Raw genomic sequence first — 22,802 nt, 5'->3', positions numbered from 1 at the left:
GACTAAGAATAACTAAATTGCCGATGCGGAATCCGAATGCAGTGGACGCACCCCATCGGAATTTCGTAAATGACGACGCCCCGTACGCTCCGTACGTTCGATTCCGATCCAGTGGACGCGCAGCTCTATTCCACTAGGTATAATAACTTTATGAATAAATACCACACCAACAATAAAAAGTAGAAGAAGTTTGTAATGTTCGGGCCACACTAACGAGAAACGCCGTTAATTATCGCGTTAATTCTAAAACATGTTATAGCATTATCGCCTTTAATTAGTGGCATGTAAAGGCGATAATGCTATAACATGTTTTAGAATTAACGCGATAATTAACGGCGTTTCTCGTTAGTGTGGCCCGAACATCAGTGACATGCCCGCCAAATCTCTCAGTTGTCAGTTTTCAGTTTGACAAGTATTATATTATGTTAGCGTGTTCCTAAACTGTTACTAGTATACAAGCCTAATCGCTCAGGCCGATGAACGCTTAGGAGTATGCTCTTCATGAAATTTAAACTAGGGGGACGAAGCAAAAACAAAAAAAAGTAATATATGGGAATGTATAAATACATACAGTTTTATGTTAATATTATGCTACCGAAAACTAGGTTTATGGCTCATTTTCATTGGTCGATGCGCCTCACGCACCCCGCATGCGGGGTGCGTGAGATTTCTGAAACGCGTACCACAGGGCCCGCATTCGGGGAACCGTTTTCATTAGTCGATAGGGCCCGCAGGGCTGGGGAGAACCTCTGTGTTCGTCGCCAGTTACAGACGTTCTTGCCATGGAACAACAATTGATGTTACGCGGAGTAATTTTGACTGTCTGCGATTTATTGAAGAAGAAACTATTGGCGTCACTGAAGGAGAAGAGAAAAAGATTTTGGGTCCGAACTTTACTGAAAAATAGAAACAGGCATGGTGCGTCAGAAACATTGTGTAAGGAGTTACAATTGCATTTGGAGTGTGATACAGTAGAAGATCATGATAATTTTTTTAGATTATCTAATGACTTATTTGAAGATTTATTAAATAAAATAGAAACACGACTTCAGAAAAAAGACACATCTGCTTTGACAAGATTGCCGCCACCTAGGTGTTTGAAAATTTGTATTTATAAATTTTGTTAAACCTCAAACTTACAGAAAAATTAGTACCATACTGTTAGAAATCGTTCGAATTACGAATGAAATCTTAGGATTTTGAAAAAATATTGTTCACATTCACGACCTCCCACAGGTATGGCATTATCAGACCTATTTATGATCATACAGGGAACTGTTAAAGTTTCAGGGTGGTACAAATAAAAAAAATCTCCTTTGCAGTAGTATAGTGACCATTGGGAACTGTCGGAAACGTGGCAACTCGCGTCCCGCAAGCTGTATATCGACCGATGAATTTCATTGGTCGATATTACGGTCGGTATACAGCATGCGGGCAACCCCCGCAGGCGGTGTAACGAACACGTAACTGTCATTGGTCGTTATCTCGGCTGCGGGGACTGCCCGCATGCTGTATAACGAACGAGTTAACGACCAATAAAAATGAGCCATTAAGATATTTTGATTTATGTCACACTTGACAGTACACTGGTATTTTTTGGAAACACAACCCATATGTAGCAGATATGTGTACAGTGATGCCAAGCTGCAGATAATTTCAGATCGGTAAGGAACCAATAGAAAATCTAGAAGTGTCTATCCTTACACCATTTAGTTTAGATTGTTAAAAATGAAATTAAAAAATATAAATGAAAATGCCTCTTAAAAGGCCCATTCACGGCAGGACTGCACGGCAGTCCTGCAGTGAATGGGCCCTTTTAAAGAGGGCAGTGACTTTTATCTATAATCTTTAATCTATGCTCTATGATTTATGAAAAAAGCTATAAGAAAATGGCGGACACGAAACGCGTAGCATCGCTACGATTTAGATTTTATTTTAATCTATTTTAGAGTTAATTAATTATAAAATAGGACAAATAAATGTAAGTGGATATAATGGAAGCTGCAATAAACTATGGTTTATGTCGGTGTTGTGCGTCAGAAGGTAGTTTTAAAGACTTAGAAAAGACGTACGACTGGTTGGGCACCGAAGAAGTTTATGCGAATATGCTAAAAGATTGTTTCGATATCTCTGTAAGTATTTATCTTTTGTACTAACTAAAGCAATCCTTTTTCCTTCTCGATATTTGAATTACCCTGTCCAAAGATAGATAGATCCATATCCATCCATAGATTTTGTCTACTCGCAAGAAGAGAATTCAAATAATATTTTTATTAGTCTTGGTTACTGGTGGTAATTTAAAACATAAGGACATCAGATGAATAAGTTCTGTTGCAAATAAAGCATTAAATCAATCCAATTAGATAGTGACTGTCAAAATAAAAATGCACTAAAAAATAAAATAATATGTATAGTATAAAATAATTTAAGTTATAAATGCTTGAATTGCAAAAACTCGAGTTTCGCTGTTTGTCTGTTTAAAGTCCTCAGGTCATCAGGCTATAATATTTTTTCAACTTTTACACTGATGATAATATAATGTTTACTAACAAATCTTTTGCACAGACTATGGTAGATTACTAATAGTAGTATTCAAAAGAATTCTACAATCTACATACACTAAGTGAAGGTGCCTAGCTCAGACCAAATAAAAAGCCTTTTTATTTTGTCTGAGATACCAAGAATAAGATGTGTGCTTTTAAGTTGTTACTCTTGTAACAAGAGTTATCAATATAATTTTTGTTGTTTATTAGCTCTCAAAACAAGACAGTTTTAACAATGGTGGGATATGTGAGGTGTGTATTACGCAGCTACGTAACGCAAGTAATTTTAAGAAACAAGTGCAGCAGACTGAGCAGCAGTTCTTAAAGAAGATTGAAGATAATGGTTACCAAAGTATGTATGCTCTATCTCAATTATACTATTTTATTGCAATACTAGCCATGCTTTGTTCTTTATTTGAAATTGGAATTCTGAAAAAATGTAAAATAATTTTATTACATTATGCCGTCATTTCTAACTGCTGCTTAACTATTACATGCTACATAAAGAATAATAATTATTTTAAAGTAAAAGTTCACTTTTAAGAAACTAGCCCTGAGGTGACTTTAGTTTCTAGCCCTGGGGTTGGGATTCTAAAAATGTATGTATGTAATATTATATTTATTTTGAAAATTAATGGTTTTTTTTCTACTGCCTTGTGGTAAAGCTAAAATGAACAGTTGTGATTCCTGCAATCCTTGTATGTATGTATGTTCCAAGGTAGACTCTTAACAATAAATAAGGTGGTAATCTATACTAATATTATAAAATAGAAGAGTTTGTTTGTTTGTCTGAACGCGCAAATCTAAGGAACTACTGGACCGATTAGAAAAATTATTTCAGTGTTAGACAGCCCATTTATTGAGGAAGGCTATAAGCTATGTTTTATTACGCTAAAACTAATAGGAGTGAAGAAATAGAGGAAAATGTGGAAAAAAGGGGGAAAATATTTGAAAAAGGCTTATTTGAATGCGCTAATCACAGGAACTACTGGTCAGATTTGAAAAATTCCTTCAGTGTTAGATAGCCCATTTATTGAGGAAGACTATAATAGGCTATAGGCTATGTTTTATCACGCTAAGACTAATAGAAGCGAAGAAATAGAGGAAAATGTAGAAAAAACGGGGGAAATTATTTGAAAGGGCTTATCTCATGAACTACTGGAGCAATTTTTCTGTTATTTGGCACAGATAAGAAGTAGACCACATGAAGGATCATAGGTTATTTTTTGTGGACTAATTTGTCTGTAAAATATCTAATTTACGCGGGCGAAGCCGCGCGGAACGTCTAAGTGTATTATAATAATCCAGGTAATACAGGCTATTTGCTAAATAAAATTACATGTAACAGTTTCTTACTTTCTTGCAGCAAGCATTATTAAAGTTGAGGTAGCAAGGCCGGATGATGATGATCATGATTTATTTGATGATGGGAACCTGTCTGATGGCTTCTCCAGTCCAGGTAAGAGCTAGTCTCAATATATTTTACTTTAAGTTATCAAGCCCCATACGGTCGCCGGTGACCGAGACACAATTGAAATTCTACTGTGTCTCGGTTTTCCACGATCGACGGGTTAATGGATAGGTGCGAGCAACTAAAGTGACAGTAGGTAGCTACTCTGCCTGTGTACTCGCACTAGAGCAGCTTTACTTGCCTCCCTGGGCCACACAGCACATCATGCACTAACACTACTAATGTTGCAGTAGACAGGTACTGACTACTGTCCCAGTGTGATCAAGTCGTATCAGCGGTGGCTAGTGGAGAGTGAAAACAAATGAGGAGCTTGCAAACAGAACAGGATTAGTCTGCGAGAAAAAAATTTACACAGTGGTTAAAAAACTAGTATCAACTACTACTACTACTGAAACTAATCCAGTTTTGTTTGAAAATAATATAATAATAATAATATCTATGGACGCATCACACTACGTCAGTCTGGCCCCATGCTAAGCTAATGCTTGTGTTACGGGTACCAGACAACGGAAATATTTTTAATACTTTTATACTATACAATATATATTTAAGATTTTTATTATATAATACACATATTTAAAACACATCCATGACCCAGGAACTTTGAAAACTTTTTGTTCCGTCGGCGGGATTCGATCCCGCGACCCACGGCTTGAGCTACCGACAGCCCACCCACTGAGCCACTGAGGTCGTCAAAATGGACTTTTTAAAGCCTTTTCAACAGGTTTTGAACTTTTGATTGAAATAATTAACAGGGATTGATGCAGATGGGTCAAGAGAAGATGATTGGAAAAAATATACTTTTGAACTCTGGTGCGGTTTTGTTTGCTAGCTCCTCAAATATGCTGTAATAACTTGCATGCAAACAAAAAGTGACTTATATGATGCGTTACACAGTGCAAGAGTAGCCGCACTGCAGTAACTGACTAGGCCAACCCAAGTGTGATATGTATGAGAGTTATAAAGCTATTAAACTTAATGTCATTTAACACAATGCGCAATAAAGTTGAAAACAATGAACCATTGTTTTATTTGCATTTAGATTTTTTTCTTATATTCATTCAGACAATTTATTTTAAGCATTTAAGCAGATTATTCACTTTTATTATAGTAAAAAAGTTTGCTTGTAAACATAATTTTTACAACGCTTTATATTATCACCAGAGTGTCCGTAGCCTAATGGGTAGACCTTCGGTTCACACTCCTAGAGGGTCCAGGTTCGAACCTGGGTGTAGGCGTGTACCTATGAGACATTTTCTGATCTCAAGTACATAATACGGACGCTCGTACGGTGAAGGAAAACATCGTGAGGAAACTCGCACATAGTTGGTCCAGACGTATTGACTAGTTCTTTCCTCTGGATTAGGCCGACTATGTTTCGAGAATGGCGTATGCGCTTGGGCAACCATACGGACATTTAAAAATCTTGTTCCAGGCACTACAGTATTTGAGGAGTGGTTACTTCGCTCTGAAAATCCATACTAATATTATAAATGCGAAAGTATCTCTGTCTGTCTGTCTGTCTGTCTCGCTTTCACGCCAAAACTACTGAACCGATTGCAATGAAATTTTGTACACAGTTATTCTAGAGTCTGAGAAAGGACATAGGCTACATTTTGATGTGGGAAAATATCTTATTTCCATGAAAATATCGATGAAAATTGATTCGCATTGCGCGTGGCCAGCGCTCATCCCGGGGGTCCTGGGTTCGAGTCCCGCAGGCGGAACAAAAAGTTTTCAATGTTCCTGGGTCAAGGATGTGTATTAAAATAAAATTTCAAAAATCTTAAACATATTTTATGTATAATATTATAAAAAATCCAGAAATATATCGATGGAATGAACATTTTAGTTCTAATACGATTCAACAGATGGCGTTTTATTTTTTACTTTATTGTAACATAGAACTAATCATACTTATTAGTTAGTATGTTTTTGTTTATAGTTTTTAATACGTAGAATATTATGTTTAATAATATATTTTAATAACATATTTTATGTATAATATTATAAAAAATCCAGAAATATATCGATGCAATGAACATTTTAGTTCGTTTTATTTTTTTACTAACATAGAACTAATCATACTTATTAGTTATTATGTTTTTGTTTATAGTTTTTAATATGTTAGAATATTATGTTTAATAATATTATCACTTGGTATAATAATAATCAATCTATCTTATCTTATAGAACTCCTGCATTTCTAATATAATATGTGACAAGTTGACAACAGAAGGCGCTCTAAAATAAAGGAGTTCAAGTGTACCGTGTTGGCCTATATTCCATCCAGAAAATATATCAATGCAATCAACTTATTAATTCTAATATATGAAAACAGATGGCGTTTTATTTTTTACTCGAATATTAAAAATTCCAGAAATATATCGATGCAATGAACATTTTAGTTCTAATACGATTCAACAGATGGCATTTTATTTTTTACTTCATTGTAACATAGAACTAATCATACTTATTAGTTACTAGCTGTTGCCCGCGACTTCGTCCGCGTGGACTTTAGTTTATAGCGCGCGGTGTCAACAAAATTTGTGTCAAATTTAAAAACTTTTTAAAACCCTGGTAAGTGGTACTCCTCTTAGGGCCGCGTTACACCGGTATGGCAGCGCTGAAAGTGCTCGCCTCGCCGCTGCCATTCCGGTGTAGCGCGGCCCTTAATTAATCAAAATACCCAAAAACAGCTGTGCAATGTGCACATAATCTATACTAATATTATAAATGCGAAAGTATCTCTGTCTGTCTGTCTGTCTGTCAGTCTCGCTTTCACGCCAAACGCCAAAACTACCGAACCGATTGTAATGAAATTTTGTATGCAGATAGTCTAAAGCCTGAGAAAGGACATAGGCTACTTTTTTACTGGAAAAAAGGGTTGTCAGGGGGTGAAAATGCGTAAATTAGTTCAAATTACGTTAGTTCCAAAAATTCATAATAGATGGCGCCGTGCGTCTTCTACATCGCGCTGACGCTTGCTCAAAAGTCTTTCTATAAGAGGTGGTATCATCTTACATTTAAGTTTCTATTTTTTTCGATTGTTATATCTATTCTACGGTATTAAATAACTCAGTACTTTATCTGTGCAGTGACGTAACCTTAAACCTATCAATGATAAATAGTTTATGGGTAAAGTTGTGTAATTGGGGGGCTAAATAAGCTTTAAAATTTGGCATAAAATATAAAGTTTAATATAAAAATATGAAATACTTATTGTGTGCACACTGCACAGCTGTATTGATTTAAGGGGTACCAGGGTTTCTTTATAAAAGCTTTTGATACCAATTTTGTTGACATCGCGCTTTATAAACTGAAGTCCACGCGGACGAAGTCGCGGGCAACAGCTAGTACTGTATAAATCATTTACAACGGATGTAAAGGCCTAGTTTTATATTATCACCACTGGTTACAAAAATATTATGTAAATCCTTAATGAATCTTCTTTTTTTCAGAATACGATATACCATTAACAAAGATTAAAGTAGAAAAGTTAAATGAAACAAAACCTAAAAAGAGAGCAGCAAAGCCGTCCACATCAAAGGCAAAGAAGTTGAAAAAAGAGGCTGGCGAGCCATCGGCGAAACGTAAGTGGATAGTTCTTTTATTTACTGTCATATTTGTGTGTTTCAGTAACTACAATTAGATTCTGATTTCACTTATTATTTTATTATTATTACTTTAATATAACATGAGTTCGACAAGAATTAGATAATAAATAAACGAAAAACTATTTTCTATACAATTTCTCTCATACGTCACTAGAGAAATTCCTTTTAAAAAAAAACTAGCTTAACTGGCTTTTTATGTCAAACACAATATTTTGCTGAAACACTCAAATTTGACTTTGCTGACTGGTAACCATAAAGTTAATATACTTAGCGGAATAGAGCAACAATCTCGAGCTGTCAAACGAAACCGAAATTGGTTTCATCTGTGTGTAAAAATGTGTATGTACTATAATATACACTTACACAAGCATGATTGAACATGATTTCTATGAGATTAAATTGTCAACGTGCGGCACGTGCCGACTGGACGTCAAAAAAAGAGTGCTGCTGTCATGTATCACACATCTCTTTTTACCAAGCAGTGTTACTGATAGTGACATCTCTCTTGCTAAGGCCTTTGTTTCTCTATTCCGCTAGGTATATTAACTTTATGCTGGTAACAGAGAAATATTGACAAAAGGAACTATGCTCAGTTACACATTTCAATTTATAATAATAATATCTATGGACGCTTTACACCACATCAGTCTGCCCCATGCCTGTAGGACCTGAAGGACTTGTGTTGCAGGTACCAGACAACGGAAGTATATATTTAATACTTTTATACAATACATATATTTAAGATTTTTATTATATCATACACATATTTAATACACATCCATGGCCCAGGACCCGAAATTTAAAACTTTTTGTTCTGTCGGCGGGATTCGAACCCGCGACCCCCGGCTTGAGCTGCCAGTTGCCAGTGCCACACGCTCTTAACCATTGAGCCACAGAGGTCGTCAAATAATATGTAGGTTACATATTATTTATAAATTATAGGCGGCTAAATAATGCTACCAACTTTTATTATAAACTGTACAGCGCTGTAAATAAATACACTGGCACTACAATTTAGTAAAGTTTAAATTTTTGTCTACAAACAATTTTTTAAATATAAACTAAAGAGTAAGTTATCTAAGAAATATTTTTATGATATTTTGGTACACGGAAAATGTATTGTTTTCCAGCTGTATAATCACTTAATCAGTTTAACCAGTGTTTTTCAACCTGTGGGTCGAACTTCTCTAGGGGATCGCCTAAGGCTGAGAGAACTATTTCAGGTAAAAAACGGTAAAAATTATAAACATCGAACAACATATTATATTATTATGTAGAAGTATTGTAAAAGTGTCTAAACACACTAGGCCGAAATTACGCGGCCGAAGTTCGGCATGATTACGCCTGATGACACACCATGCCGAAATTACGTCGCGTTATATTGTATACGTATCGCATTGCTGACGTAATCATGCCGAACTTCGGCCGCGTAACTTCGGCATTGTGTGTCAGTACTTAAGATGCGACCCAGTCTCAAGGCGCGGTTCGGCTCTGTGATTGGTCCAAATTTTGACAGCCAACCAACCACAGAGCCTGAACCGTGTCTTGAGACCGAGATGCATCTTGAGTACTGACTATTTATACCAGCCTAACAAAAGCAAAGGTGGGGCGCAAAGCATATTTTTTCATGCCAACATAAAAACGGTTGAAAAACACTCGAGTTTAAGTATTGAATCATTTTTAGTTTTTTTTTATCCCATTATTTATATTATTGTCAATATTTCTCTGTCGCTTGCTTTGTTTTTTGGATACGTAATGAATACAACATAAAATAAAGGTTTGCTATATATGTATGTGACAGACATCATATTAATATTGTTAAAAAAGAATTTAAAAGTTTTATGTCAGTAAATATTGTAAGGATTTGAAACTTATGATTTTAAAGTCTTCTACTTATTGTACCTTTATTCGGAAGCTAACACGGCGAAAAGGACCTTCTGTATCTTATTGTATTTAACGAAACACCTTAATAATATAAAAATTAAAAAGTTACACAGTTAATAAGATATACTTACTTACAATTTTTTTTTTGTATATTTTTGTCTTTGTCTTGTAAAATTTCTAAAATAAAAAATAAGGACAGAATATTTTTATTAGTAAGGATTAGTTTTTTTACAGTGTCTGTATACCTATAGTATTAATACAAACCTTTATTTTATAAATAAATGCACAGAGTATTATAATATAATGTTTTTAAAAAACTTTTTGTAGATTTTATTAGCCTTTAACATGCACTTAATAATTATTATGTTTGGAATGTATTTAAAAAACCGTAGTATTATATCTCTGTGTATTAAATAGTGTTAAGAATTATATCATTTTAAAATAAAATGAAACATTTACTTTAAACTTGATAATGAACTCTTAAGATCCTAAAACGCAACTTCTTCAAAAAGAAAAGAAAGATTTTTATCAAAGAAGAAATGAAAGATTGATATCATAGACGAAAGATCGATATCATAGATGAAATCATAAATAACCTAGATCGTGCTTAACATTCGTGCGGCGTGCCTTCAGGCCCTAAGAGCGAAATTTGAAAATGACAAAACTGGAAGCTGTGTACTTACTAACTTACCAGAAATTGACCTGAGCAATCGATAATTCTGCGCGTACTCATAAGCCAATAATATAATACTTACTAATTGAAATATCACTGTGGATACTGATGTTATAGAATATAGGCTAATAATATTTTGCCCTAACTTGCTATAACTTAGCAGATTATGGCAAAATATTTAAAACTATAATATTTTTACATCAGTTTGAATCTGTTTATTTGCAAGGGCGGTTAATGAACGAGTTTTTGTTGGAATGGAAGATGTTAGGTGATGCTAGGAAAGTTTGCATAATAATCATCATAAAGATTTATTTAGTAAAGGGGTATGAAGATTTTGGCCGACCTGTCTGTCCGCTATTGTGTTTTTTTGTTTTTGCGAGTTCATGAATATTTTTTTTCAAAAATGGATCGCTAACATCAATACAAACAAAAAAATATTTTGGACAAAACCACGTTAAGTGTCACATTTTGAAGATATGAGCTGCCGTAGTTTTACCAATTTAAGATATTGCAACTTTGGCAGCTCAAATCTTCGAAATGTGACACTTTACGCGGTTTTGTCTGAGATTATTTTTTGTTTGTTGTGTTGTTGGATGATGTAAGCTATCCAAATTTGTAAAAAATATTCGTGAACGCGGATAAACACAATGGCGGACAGTAGGTCGGCCAGGCGCCATATAAAAATCTTCGTACCCCTTTACTTAAGGCGAAGAGTATCATCATGTTTAACAATGATATCATAACTATGATTGTAATGGTGTACCTACATTGACGGTTCGTCTCCGTTTCCTCCGTTTTATTGATTTATCTCAAGAAAACACCGATTGTCAAGAAAAGTGCTACATTTTTTACTTTGGTATAGGCTAGAGTCCAAATTCGTAGACCGTCCATAACTATATTAAGTATGCCAACTAAGTACATAATTCGTTAAAATTATTTAGCGTTTTCCAACATGTGGGTCGCAAGTCGCGACGCCCTGTTTCTGTAGGGTTGTCGCGAAAAATGTTTTCATACCGCTGAAGGTTGAAAACCCCTGAAATAAAGCATCAGAGCCATATCCGCTATTGATTATTATTATTGTCTGAATTTTATTTTATTACAAGAGAAGTTATTTTATTAGGTTTTTTTGTTAGGAACACATAAACAATAAATACATACTTTACTTACAAATAATGAATACTTTTATAATACTGTTTATTTTATTCTGTTAATTGAAAATGCTTATACATATTATGCATTTTACTCATAATATACTTGCATAATATTTTAAGTTTTTAAGTGATGCGAGAACTTAAAATAACCCTGATGTATCCTTCTTCTTTTGTGATATGCGTCTTTATACTTTAAAGCAAGCTCTTCAATGCGAGCTACACAAATAGAGGGAACAAAAATTACTGAAGAATGAGAAACCGTCCGAGAAGATGAAACAGAATATGGATCAAGATAATTGAGATGTGCTCGTTTCTGTTATAGGAACGGACGGCGTCAAGAAAATGAGAAAGACAAAAACGATGCACTACAGCGCTACCCCCGAGCGCGGCGAACACAGAGTCAATCTCACAGCCATACTCCAACACTCCAACGCCAGTCCGTTCAGAGACAAGACCGTGCGCGGCTTCTCCTGCCTCTACTGCGCCAAATACTTCCAGAACATCGACGACCTGCGCGCGCACACCGCTCAGCCCTCGGAGAAATCCAAAATCAACTCGATGCTCGACTTCAAGCTCAGCTACAACCCCATCAAAGTGGACATCACCGACCTCCGGTGCATCGTCTGCGACACCGCCATGAAGGACCTGGCGGACCTCAAGGACCATCTCGTGAAGGAGCACAACAAGACCATACACCAGAACATCAAGGACATAATCCTCCCGTTTCGCCTGGAGGACGGCCGCAACTTCACCTGCGTCATATGCTCGGTGGTCCACATGTCCTTCAAGAGCCTCTACCATCACATGAGCAGCCACTACCGAAACTACTGCTGCAGCAAGTGCGGCGAGGGGTACATAACTATCGCGGCACTCAGGAAACACGACAAGACCCACTACCAGGGAGAATTCCCGTGCGACTACTGCGACAAAACCTACTCGTCCCTGACCAAGAAGCGTCACCACGAGAAAGGCGTCCACACCGCCGGCTGGATGAGGAACAAGTGCCCGCACTGTCCGGCCATTTTCGTCAACTACTACGACAAGTCCGATCACCTCGTCCGGGAACACAACATGATCCCGGTCGTGTATCCGTGCAACGCGTGCGACAAGAAGTATAAACGGAAACACGAGCTCAACAGACACATCAAGCACCATCATCTCCAGCAGAGGAACCACGTTTGCGACAAATGCACAGCCAAGTTCTTCACCAAGCGTAGTCTTCGCGATCACTATTTGAAGCACTCGGGCTTGGAGGCCTCGTGCTGCGACGTTTGCGGCAAGGCCTTTTCGCGACCGAGGGGTCTGACGAATCATATGAAGATTCATCAGAGCGATCCTATTTACCAGTGTGATATGTGTAAACGGACGTTTATGCAGAAGCGTAGTCTTCAGTGCCATATTAAACTGCATCAGGGTGATCTAGAAATATTTAAGGAGTTCGATGATGTCAAGCACTTAATTGACGATAGGGAGATGACATTAAAAGAAGTCGCGGAGGAGAATAGAAGGAAAGCGGAAGCGATGAAAAATTATCTTTGAGTGTAGCCTAAAGTTATGTGTTACGTTGATCTTGGTATCTGTGATTTGAATTAGATAAAAATATGTAATGCACGATTGAAATCTTAGTACAAACATTTTTTGTTGGCATTACTTTTCTGTCGAAAGCTGGCACAATGGTATACAATATTCATTCTAGGAATTTCTTTTGATTTCGGACGCATGCTATAAATTTAAAATAAGCTAAATAAAACTTAGAGAGAGAGAAAGAAATCTTTAAAATTATGTGATATTATGCTATGCATATATGAAAATTAGGGTACTTTAAGTTCGCGGTGGACGGAGCGACGCGGAAGATATGCGCTGCGCAATGCTTATACAATAAATAAAACTATTGCGTCAGCAAAATTTTTTTTTGTTCGAAAACGCAATGTTATAATTTATACTGTTATTTTATTAAGTAAGTACTTAAATAACTATGTTTTTATCAGCAAGTGATTGAATAAATTTAACAAAATCATTAAGTCTGCTGAGACGGTTTGGACTAGGCAGAACTGTCTGTCCATGTTACAGGCAAAAGAAACTTACCACCTTACAAGTTAGGACCACCGACGTCGCTTCGTCCGCCGCAAAAAGAACCAATAAGAATGTCTTGATATTTTAGGACGTCGTTATTTAAAACTGAACATAGTTATAACTTGATCACTTTTGATGTTGTAATTGGTAACTTTTATGAATCTTTATTTGTATCTTACAATTTATTTTAAGGTTTGAATAACTTTTTAATTCATATTAGTGTTTAATTTTGAACTGAAATAATAATATTTTGTACATAATTTGAATAAATATTATAACAATGATATCTTTTTACTGATATTTGCCTTATATTATATTTTTAATTCGCGTTAGTATCGCATGTATCCATAATTCCCCAAGCAGCCGATATATTATTATAGAGTTACCTATATAAATACGACTATTTTATTTGTGTACTACTTGTCACGAAGTCTTAAAGAGTCAATGATGCACTCTGTCCAGCTGGTATCATCGGAGTGTTGTTTAAAAAACTTAGAAGATTTTATGAAGACTTATGGCGAGTGAAACGTTATTTTTCTTTTATAGGCCTTACCGGAGCTGTAAGTGAATGGCACTGGGAGCCAAGTGGACTGAGTGAGACAGTGAACGATGTATTGGTAGAGAAGCATCTGCCGGAGATGCGAAAACAGTGTCACAACTTGATGACGCTCCTCAAATACTCTAACGCGACTCCCTTCAAAGATAGGAACGACGCCGGATACGTTTGCGCGTACTGCTTTAAAACATATCCCGACTGCGACGTGCTGAGAAGTCACACGCACGTGCAACACGAAAATGAAAAGCGAACATACAAAGCTGGCTCGGGAGTCAGTAGTTTCGTAGTATTCCTAGATATAGTCGATCTCAAATGTACTATCTGTGATAAAAGTATTGACAGTATTAGCGAGCTCGCCCGACACTTGGTCGAGGAGCACGACAAAAAGTACCACATGGGTGTCACCGACTACTTCCAACCGTTCAAGCTGACGAACGATCCACAGATGAACTGCTGCCTGTGCGGGGAGATATTCCACAATATGAAGCTTCTGATGCAGCACATGAACTTGCACTACCGAAACTTTATCTGTACGATATGCGGCGCTGGATTCGTGAACAGCTTCAGACTGAAGAGGCACGAGATGACCCACGGAAAGAAAAAATCCAGCTACCCGTGCAAACAGTGCGGCCTCGTGTTCGAAGCGGAGTCCAAGAAGAAGGCGCACGTGAACACCGAACATAAAGGGATCGCCGGCGATAGTGTCTGTCAGATTTGCAAAGCGAGATTCAAGAATTACTACCAGAAGACCAGGCACATGACCCAAGTTCACAATTTGGAAGGCATCAAATGTGACTATTGCGATAAGAAGTTTAATCTGAAGTCGAATTTAATACTCCACATGCGAAGCGTTCATTTGAAGGAGAGGCCGTACCAGTGTTCGGTTTGTAGCATGGGATTCTTCGTGAAGCGACACATGTTGGGACATTATATGGCTACCCATACCAACGAAAGAAAATTCAAATGTGAAGTGTGCGGTAAAGCGTACGCGACGCAGAACAGCAGACGGAAACATATGAAGAAGAATCATGGGATCACTAAAAGCACCTTGATGGTCCAGAACTTAGAAAAATGAAGTTTTCTCTTGTAGTAAATCAATAAATTATTGAGAAATTACAAAGTTTATTAATTGGTCATCTTACTTTATATTCGAACGAATCATTATACCTAAAAAAATTAAAATGGTATTCTTATTTCGCCACATTGTATAACAATTCTATTGCAATTTTACAAAATACGTTAACTGACATTTCGCAAAAATATTTCAAGCTTTTACGTTATTTTTAATTTGTATGGTTTCTATTGAAGAACATATCTATGACTTCCCTCACCAGCATATAATTTCCATCCTGAACATGCGCCAATGACACAGAAACCATGTTTATTTTAAATATCTCTTTATAGGTACGAAGAAAAATAAATTGCGTCAACCGATCAAAAGTGAAAATGTCGTATTTATAATAAAGAAGGAGAGAGATGCACTCAAGGAGAGTAGAATAAAACTGAAGACGCTTCGGCCGAGCGGGGAGCTCCACAAGCATTACAACAACATCAAACAGTTACTCACTTGCACGAACGCGACCCCCATACGGCAGTGTGGAGATTTTGGCTACGCGTGCTGCTACTGCGAGAGCCAGTTCCACCAGCCAGCTGACCTGAAAAAACACACACTAGACAGCCACGACGACCCTATCGAAAACGCATCGTTTACCAAGAGACCGGATCTCTGCGGTTTGCTCATAAAGCTCGACATAACGGCACTTCAGTGCAAACTTTGTGATGCGGATCTCGATAACTTAGAAGATTTATTTTCACATCTTAAAATTGTGCACGATCGCCCGATACATACGGACGTAAAAAATCAAATAGTCCCTTTCAAATTTGAAGGTGAAAAGCTAAAGTGCTTTATTTGCCACAACGAATTTAATAGATTTAAAATTTTACTGTCTCACATGTCCGTCCATTATAGGAATTTCGTGTGCGGGATGTGCGACGCCGGCTACGTTAATAGGAGACAGTTCAAGACTCACATTAAAAATCACGATACTGGCTCATACAAATGTGACGAATGCGATAAAGTTTTCGATACGCTGACCAAGAAAAAATCGCACGCCAAACTCGTCCACGACAAAAAGAATAAGGTGTACAAGTGCAGCTACTGCCACGAAATGCTATGCAACTATCGCCAGAAGGTGACCCACATGAAGCGAGTACACGGCATCTACACCAAGTTTAAATGCAACGCCTGCGACCAAATATTTTGGAGCCAGCATTCGCTGAGTATACACACGCAGCGAGATCATCTGATGGAGAGGCGTCACAAGTGTACAGAGTGTGATAGTACATTTTTTGCCTCGACGGACTTAAAGGAGCATATGGTTAAGCACACGGGTGAACGTACATACCAATGTGCCGTCTGTTTGAAAAGCTACGGCAGGAAGTGGACCCTTCGCGAGCATATGCGAATACACGCAAACGATAGACGCTTCAAGTGCGAGCACTGTGGACAGGCATTTGTGCAGAAGTGCAGTTGGCGGGGACATATGAGGTCGCAGCACGGAGAGGATGTTTAATCGTGTTAATTGTTTTTGTTTTTAGAGTTTTCTGGGCATAATGTGTATGTAAATATGAAATGTACATTATATTATATTTAAAAGTATGGTTTTTTTATTAATATTTTGAAATGACAGGACAGGATCGAAGGGATGCTTGCTACGGAATTCGACATCAGTAGCCATAACCCCGAAACTGGTATCAAACTGAAACCAAACTGATACGATTTTGACTGACGAGCCTGTTTGATTTCAACAGTTTTTGACACTTTAGAGTTAAGACATCTAAAATAGCGTTCGATCGTGCTGCGGATCGATTTGGAAGTAATCAAAATCGTATCAGTTTGATTTCGGTTTGTTATCAGTTTTGAGTATAAGGCTGCAGTTTTAGCTTATTTCGTTTTACACCAGTGACAAAAGAAAAATATATTTAAGGAAGTAAATATTTTAATTTTTATTACTGTTCAATTTTATTAACTCATAGCGAAAAATGATAATTTAAGGATGTATACAGGGTGCAATTTAACCTTCCTGCCAAATTTGGAAATATTGATCCTTGTTATAAATAAAAATACATGTATTTCTTCTTTTATAATCACTGAGTACTAAAATTTTGAGAAATAGCCTCCGAAAGTTATCCTACCAAACACCACAAAATATGGACACATGCGCGGCCCGGCCCCGCCCCGCCCTTCCGTTGACATTCTTGCAGTGACGGATTAAGACTACTTGATGCCCTAAGCAATCCATGCCTGTGGGCCCCCCTATCCGTATCTCAACTAGAATCGGTCTTTGAACCTTTACTCTTCTGGTGCCCCCTAAGACGTGATGCCCTAGGCAATTGCTTAATTTGATTAAGGGCTAATCCGTCACTGCATTCTTGTTATTATCATAAGTTGCGAATTTTCCCTTCATACTTTGACGAACTTAGGACCGTCAAATGTAAAGGACGTAGACAGGTATGTTTAGAATAAAATTAATTGATACACATCAAAAGAATCGAAAATTACAACTTTTTAATTACGAAAAATAAGCACTTTAGAAATTAATACATCTAAACCACATCCTTTGCATTTAGGCGTATTTAAAAAATTCAATTAACTTATGTACACAGTACAGTTCTAATCTTACATCTTATACATATAAATAAAATTGGAGTGTCTATTTGTAATATTGAAAGAATAATTTTTTACTAGATGCATATGAATGTATATAGGGTACATATACCAAAACAACCTTTTTTACAATTTTTGTCTGTATGTCTGTCTGTTTGTTCCGGCTAATCTCTGAAATGGCTGGAGCGATTTTGACGGGACTTTTTTTGGTAGATAGCCGATGTAGTAAGGAAGAACTTAGGCTACTTTTTAACCGACTTCCGAAAAGGAGGAGGATATATTTTACTTTTTTGTATTTGTTCTCGGACATCTACGCCATTTGTAAACCGATTTTCGAAATTTAACTAAAGTTCACGCAGACGAAGTCGCGGGCAGGAGCTAGTTAAAAAATAAAAATCAAAACAACCCACATCTAAATCTTGTTTACTTCCATCTTGTCTACACTTAGCATAGTTCAAACGAGTTCAAACTGCAATCCGTTTTGCTCTAAGCAAAGTCTAGCGCGTTTTGCACATTGTCTTTAAGACTTTAAAAGTTTGTTAAGCACAACTTTGTCACTTTTAACCTCGTCAGAGGCATGCCTTCGAGGCTGGCTAGGCGTGTGCAGGTGTTGCGAAGTGCGAACTGTCCATAATCCGAGTCTTTGATTGTCTCGCGATATATAATCAGCTGTTACGAAGACGAGGAACGCTTTCTTGCTCGTACACTCTCTGGGTTCCGCGTAAACTTTCGCCACTTAAAATGTAGCACCTCCACATTTCATAACTCTCGATCGTGGTTAGGGTACATTGTAACAGACACTAATTAAAGCGCGGGGGCCGGGGGCGCCGTGACAAACGAAATAATTACGTGTTAGCTATACAACTACGCGCGTGGTACCTACTAAACGGTCGCCGGCGACCGGCGGGCGGCGGACCTCCCGCCCTCCACCCCGCGCGTCACCCCCGCTTTACCCCTACGCATAACCGGTCTCGACTGAATATCTGTGCGGCGCGATATACTAGCTCGGTCGCAATATCGCAATTATTATTAACTTATGAAGTGACTATTGTGCATCGATTTTTTTTGGGATAAAATATGTTATTGTAAAAAAATTAACACCCTATGTTTTTTGGTTTAATGGACTCACCTAATGATACCTAAGCCCCAAAAAAAATTTGTCAGGTAGGTTTAATTGCACCCTGTATAACATTTATATATTCATAGATTCTGACCTAAATTCGAAATATATAGTAGAATAAAACCTCCTGCATCGATTGACACCAAAAATTAATACTTTCCCGACAAGTTATGTGAAATAATTCATTTTAAAATTATGGGCTGGGTTCCCTAGAACAATTTTTCTTGATTACTATCAAGCTAATTTTTTGTGAGTAGCTTAATTTTGATAAGACGAACAACAATTTTATTGCGAATTTGCGAACAATCTCGAAAGTGTAGCTATCAGAGATAGTTAAAGGATTTCATATACTTTGATGTAATGGTCCTAAAATATAGATTGTTCTATTTGTAGCACAATGTTACTCTTAAATTATAGAACTATTAACCTACCAATATACAAAAAATCTGCTGGTTAGTAAAAAAATATAAATAAAATTTTTGTTCGTTTTATCAAAATAAAGCTACTCACAAAAAATTTGCTTGATAGTTATAAAAAAAATGTTCTAGGGAACCCGGACTATTACCATTTAACAAACGTAATTTTTACCGGAAGTGTTACATTTTTTGAGATGTATTCTCAATTTTACGAATTGAAAACTTGTATCAAAGTAACACGGCTAAGAAACTGCTTATCAATTTCTTTGTACGATTTGCGATTTTTAGGCCCAAAAAAGTGGGTTCATCGGTTCTGCGGAAATATTTCAAATTGAAATTGATGAAAACTATCCTTCGAAGGGTAATGGCGATACAACTGTTAGATTGTGTTTGTACTATAGTAGCGGTAGTCAAATTACAACTTAATTTTTTTTTCAATATTAATTAAACATCGACTAATTCCTTAAAAGTCTATTATAAAAAAAAAAACATTATAATAATAAGTGTCTGAGAGTCCAGTATTTTACATATTTAGTACTTTCATAATTTAATAAGATGTACTACGGAAATTGACCTTATATATGTCGCAGGGAAAATAAGATATCAGGGATATCCCGAAATCCCTAGGGATATCACGAAATCGCGGTAGATACCGAATATTCTTGTTTCTTACGTCTTCTTACTAAACAAATCTAGTGATATGTCATTTCACTAAACTAAATCTAGTGAAATATCAGAAAAGCGGATACCGCCGAATAAAAATCGAGCTACGCATTTCTCTCGCTCGCTCTAATACCCTATCACTATCTTATGGGGGCGACTAACCCTAAATTGACGATTTTATAATTCATTTTTATACTTGAAAATAAGCCCCGAATTGTTTCATTTTGTAGACATAGATACTACATTATATTTCCGAGAATCAGACCTAGCAAAAACACGATATCTTAAAATTTTCTCGATCACAAAGATGCATCTAATTTTCACGAATTTTTCATATATTGCCATAACCGTGCATTAAACTAAGTTAATATTTTAACACATTGTATAAAATTCTATCATTGAGGAACTGGCCTAGCGGATTTTTTAAATGTTACATAATATTTATCGAGTTATTAGGAAAAAAATAATTTTCTTTTTATTTAAATGAATCAGCGTCGTCCTTTTCCGGCGTACCGTGCCACGTTACCGCACCGTTCCGCGTTGACGACGTCGTAACTTGGACATGTTGGCAGGCCCTTACACATAAAGCTAAATACATATGAGAAAGTATAAGAAATGTCGGGCTTTATCTACGTTTACTGTTTATAGGTACTGTTTGGACTAAATCGGAAGAAGGCAGCAGCAAAGATAAAATAAAAGAAGAGGGTAAATCTATAAAATCTATTAAAAAAGAGAAGGGGGATTATTTTGATGGAATGAAAGAACTGAAGAAACATTACCATAACATACGCGTAGTACTTGAAAGCACAAATGCTACGCCGATAAGATCCTATTCTGGTATAGGATATAATTGTTGCTTTTGTGACACGCAGGCTTGTGATCCGGCCGATTTGAAACGTCATAATTTAGAAAATCACGATGATATTGTGCACGCAAGTTTTATGAAAAAAATTGGTTTGAAATCGTTTCATGTTAAACTGGACATAACGGGCTTGCAATGTAAACAGTGTGGCAAAACGGCTGACGACTTAGAGGACATCATGAGACATCTTATAGAAGTACACGATAAAAAGATTTGCACTGATATACCGAATCGTATGATCCCTTTCAAATTCGACGCAAAAGAGCTAAGATGCTACAAATGCTACAATACCTTCTCCAATTTCAAAACTTTAATGCTGCACATGGGACAACATATACGAAATCATGAGTGCGAAATTTGTAATGCAGGTTTCATATACCCCAACCAACTTAATTCTCACTCTTTGAATCATAAATTAGGTACATTCGAATGTAGCGAATGTAAAAAAGTGTTTGACACATTAGTAAAATTGAAATCGCACGTGAGAGCTATACACTCTAAAGTTCATCTCAACAAGTGCGGGTGTTGTGGTGAACTGTTCAAGGAGTATCTTCAGAAAATTAAGCATATGATGGAAGTTCATGGGTTCGTCAACACCAACTACAAGTGTGCCGCCTGCGATCGAGAGTTCTGGAATCCCAAAGCGTTAAGAATACACAGACAGAGGGATCACTTGATGGAAAGGAGACACGCTTGTAACGAGTGCGATAAGAGGTTCTATTCCGCGTCAACGTTAAAAATGCACATGCTGACCCACACGGGTATTAAGGAACACCAATGTGGGGTGTGTTTGAAATACTACGGCAAGAAAACAACGTTGCGACAGCACCTGCGAATACACGCCAACGATAGGAGGTACAAATGCGAGCACTGCGGACAGAGCTTCGTGCAGAAATGTAGCTGGCGGGGCCACATGAGAAGCAGACACGGCGAAGACGTTTAGCAAACCTGCCTTTTCTTAAAAATAATGAACAGCAAAGACTACTAAATTTTATTGTTAGTATTTTTTTTATGTCAGTAGGTTTTTTTACCATCAAAGTTTGGTGGCTGGATTTTCTATTTATTTTAATTTATGAGCACATTAACAACCTGAATCGGCCAGTTGTGAGTTGACCCTCGTATTATATTAAAAAAAATTATAATATAATATAATCTGTATTGTTTGGTTTTTCAACAAAACCATCTACTATCTAAACTACTAATATTTTATTATATACTATTATCTCAACCATATCAGCTACCATCGAAGCGGCCTACCTCAGTGACAGAAGGAAGATATTACAGATGATGTTAGATTTAGTCTCAATTTTCTCTTCCTCTTTCACGAAATATCATTAATTAACGAATTATTAATAAATCAATAACATAATATTTCTTTCTTTATAGGTTCACGGGTTATCATCCTCAAACTTGAAAATTCAAGTAAAAAGGAAATTGAGAACAAATCTATAAAAATTAAGAAGTTTATTAACTTTAAGAAGTCGAGCACGTTAAGAAACGAAAGTGAATTAGATAAACATAGACACAATTTAAAAGTGATACTGGAATCGTCGAACGCTACCCCTATCCGCTGTCAAGCTGGCTTATGTTACCGATGTTGTTTCTGTGAGGAACAGTATTACAGCCCTGCCGACCTTAAGATGCACAACCTAGAATCTCACGCCGGTTTCAATGAAAGCCATTTTTTAACACGCGTCAATGTCGCCCGATTCGTCGTGAAACTGGACATAGCGGGCTTAATTTGTAAACTCTGTTTAGAACCGATGGATTCTCTCGAAAGTTTGATCGGTCACCTTCAAAATATTCATAAAAAGATTATGTACAACGACATCCCTAAACAGATAATTCCGTTTAAATTGGATAGCGAAAACTTTACATGCTGCATTTGCTCGAGCCAATTCAGCCGATTCAAAATATTAGTGGAGCACATGCACGTGCACTTCAGGAACTACTGCTGCGACGTGTGTAACGCCGGCTACGTGACCCGCAGTCATCTTCAATTGCATAGCGAAACACATAAGCTAGGATCCTTCAGTTGCGGCCAATGCTCGAAAGTGTTCAAGACCGTAGCGAATAAAATCTCACACGAAAACTACGCACACGGTA

The 22,802-nt window shown here is 36.9% G+C and overlaps 2 protein-coding genes across 6 annotated transcripts in view; both read left to right on the top strand.

Annotated features, from left to right (window-relative positions):
* The first annotated feature begins 1,899 nt into the window (after nt 1–1,899).
* Nucleotides 1,900–22,802, top strand: part of LOC121725534 (zinc finger protein 808-like) — a 38,298-nt gene continuing 17,395 nt past the window's right edge. For 2 of the 5 annotated variants that reach the window (XM_042112542.1, XM_042112540.1), the window contains exons 1-4: nt 1,900–2,132; nt 2,754–2,895; nt 3,910–4,002; nt 7,476–7,607. In XM_042112542.1, the coding sequence (XP_041968476.1) occupies nt 1,995–2,132; nt 2,754–2,895; nt 3,910–4,002; nt 7,476–7,607 (505 nt within the window). In that variant the 5' untranslated portion in view covers nt 1,900–1,994. Of the gene's footprint in view, nt 2,133–2,753; nt 2,896–3,909; nt 4,003–7,475; nt 7,608–11,661; nt 13,102–13,958; nt 15,078–15,372; nt 16,586–22,802 lie in introns of those variants that run through there. The other 3 variants (XM_042112539.1, XM_042112541.1, XM_042112538.1) reach the window with 3 other exon arrangements.
* LOC121725538 (zinc finger protein 664-like) lies at nt 16,529–22,189 on the top strand. The gene is made up of 3 exons (XM_042112545.1): nt 16,529–16,585; nt 20,483–21,692; nt 22,083–22,189. Exons 1-2 carry the CDS (start codon nt 16,582–16,584, stop codon nt 21,637–21,639), a joined length of 1,161 nt encoding a protein of 386 aa, XP_041968479.1. The 5' UTR covers nt 16,529–16,581; the 3' UTR covers nt 21,640–21,692; nt 22,083–22,189.

The sequence above is a fragment of the Aricia agestis genome, chromosome 3 (genome assembly GCF_905147365.1).
Source record: "Aricia agestis chromosome 3, ilAriAges1.1, whole genome shotgun sequence".
In the NCBI taxonomy this organism is placed as follows: Eukaryota; Metazoa; Arthropoda; class Insecta; order Lepidoptera; family Lycaenidae; genus Aricia; species Aricia agestis.
Note: the sequence above shows the minus strand (reverse complement) of the source record. Positions and strands in the feature narration are given on the sequence as shown.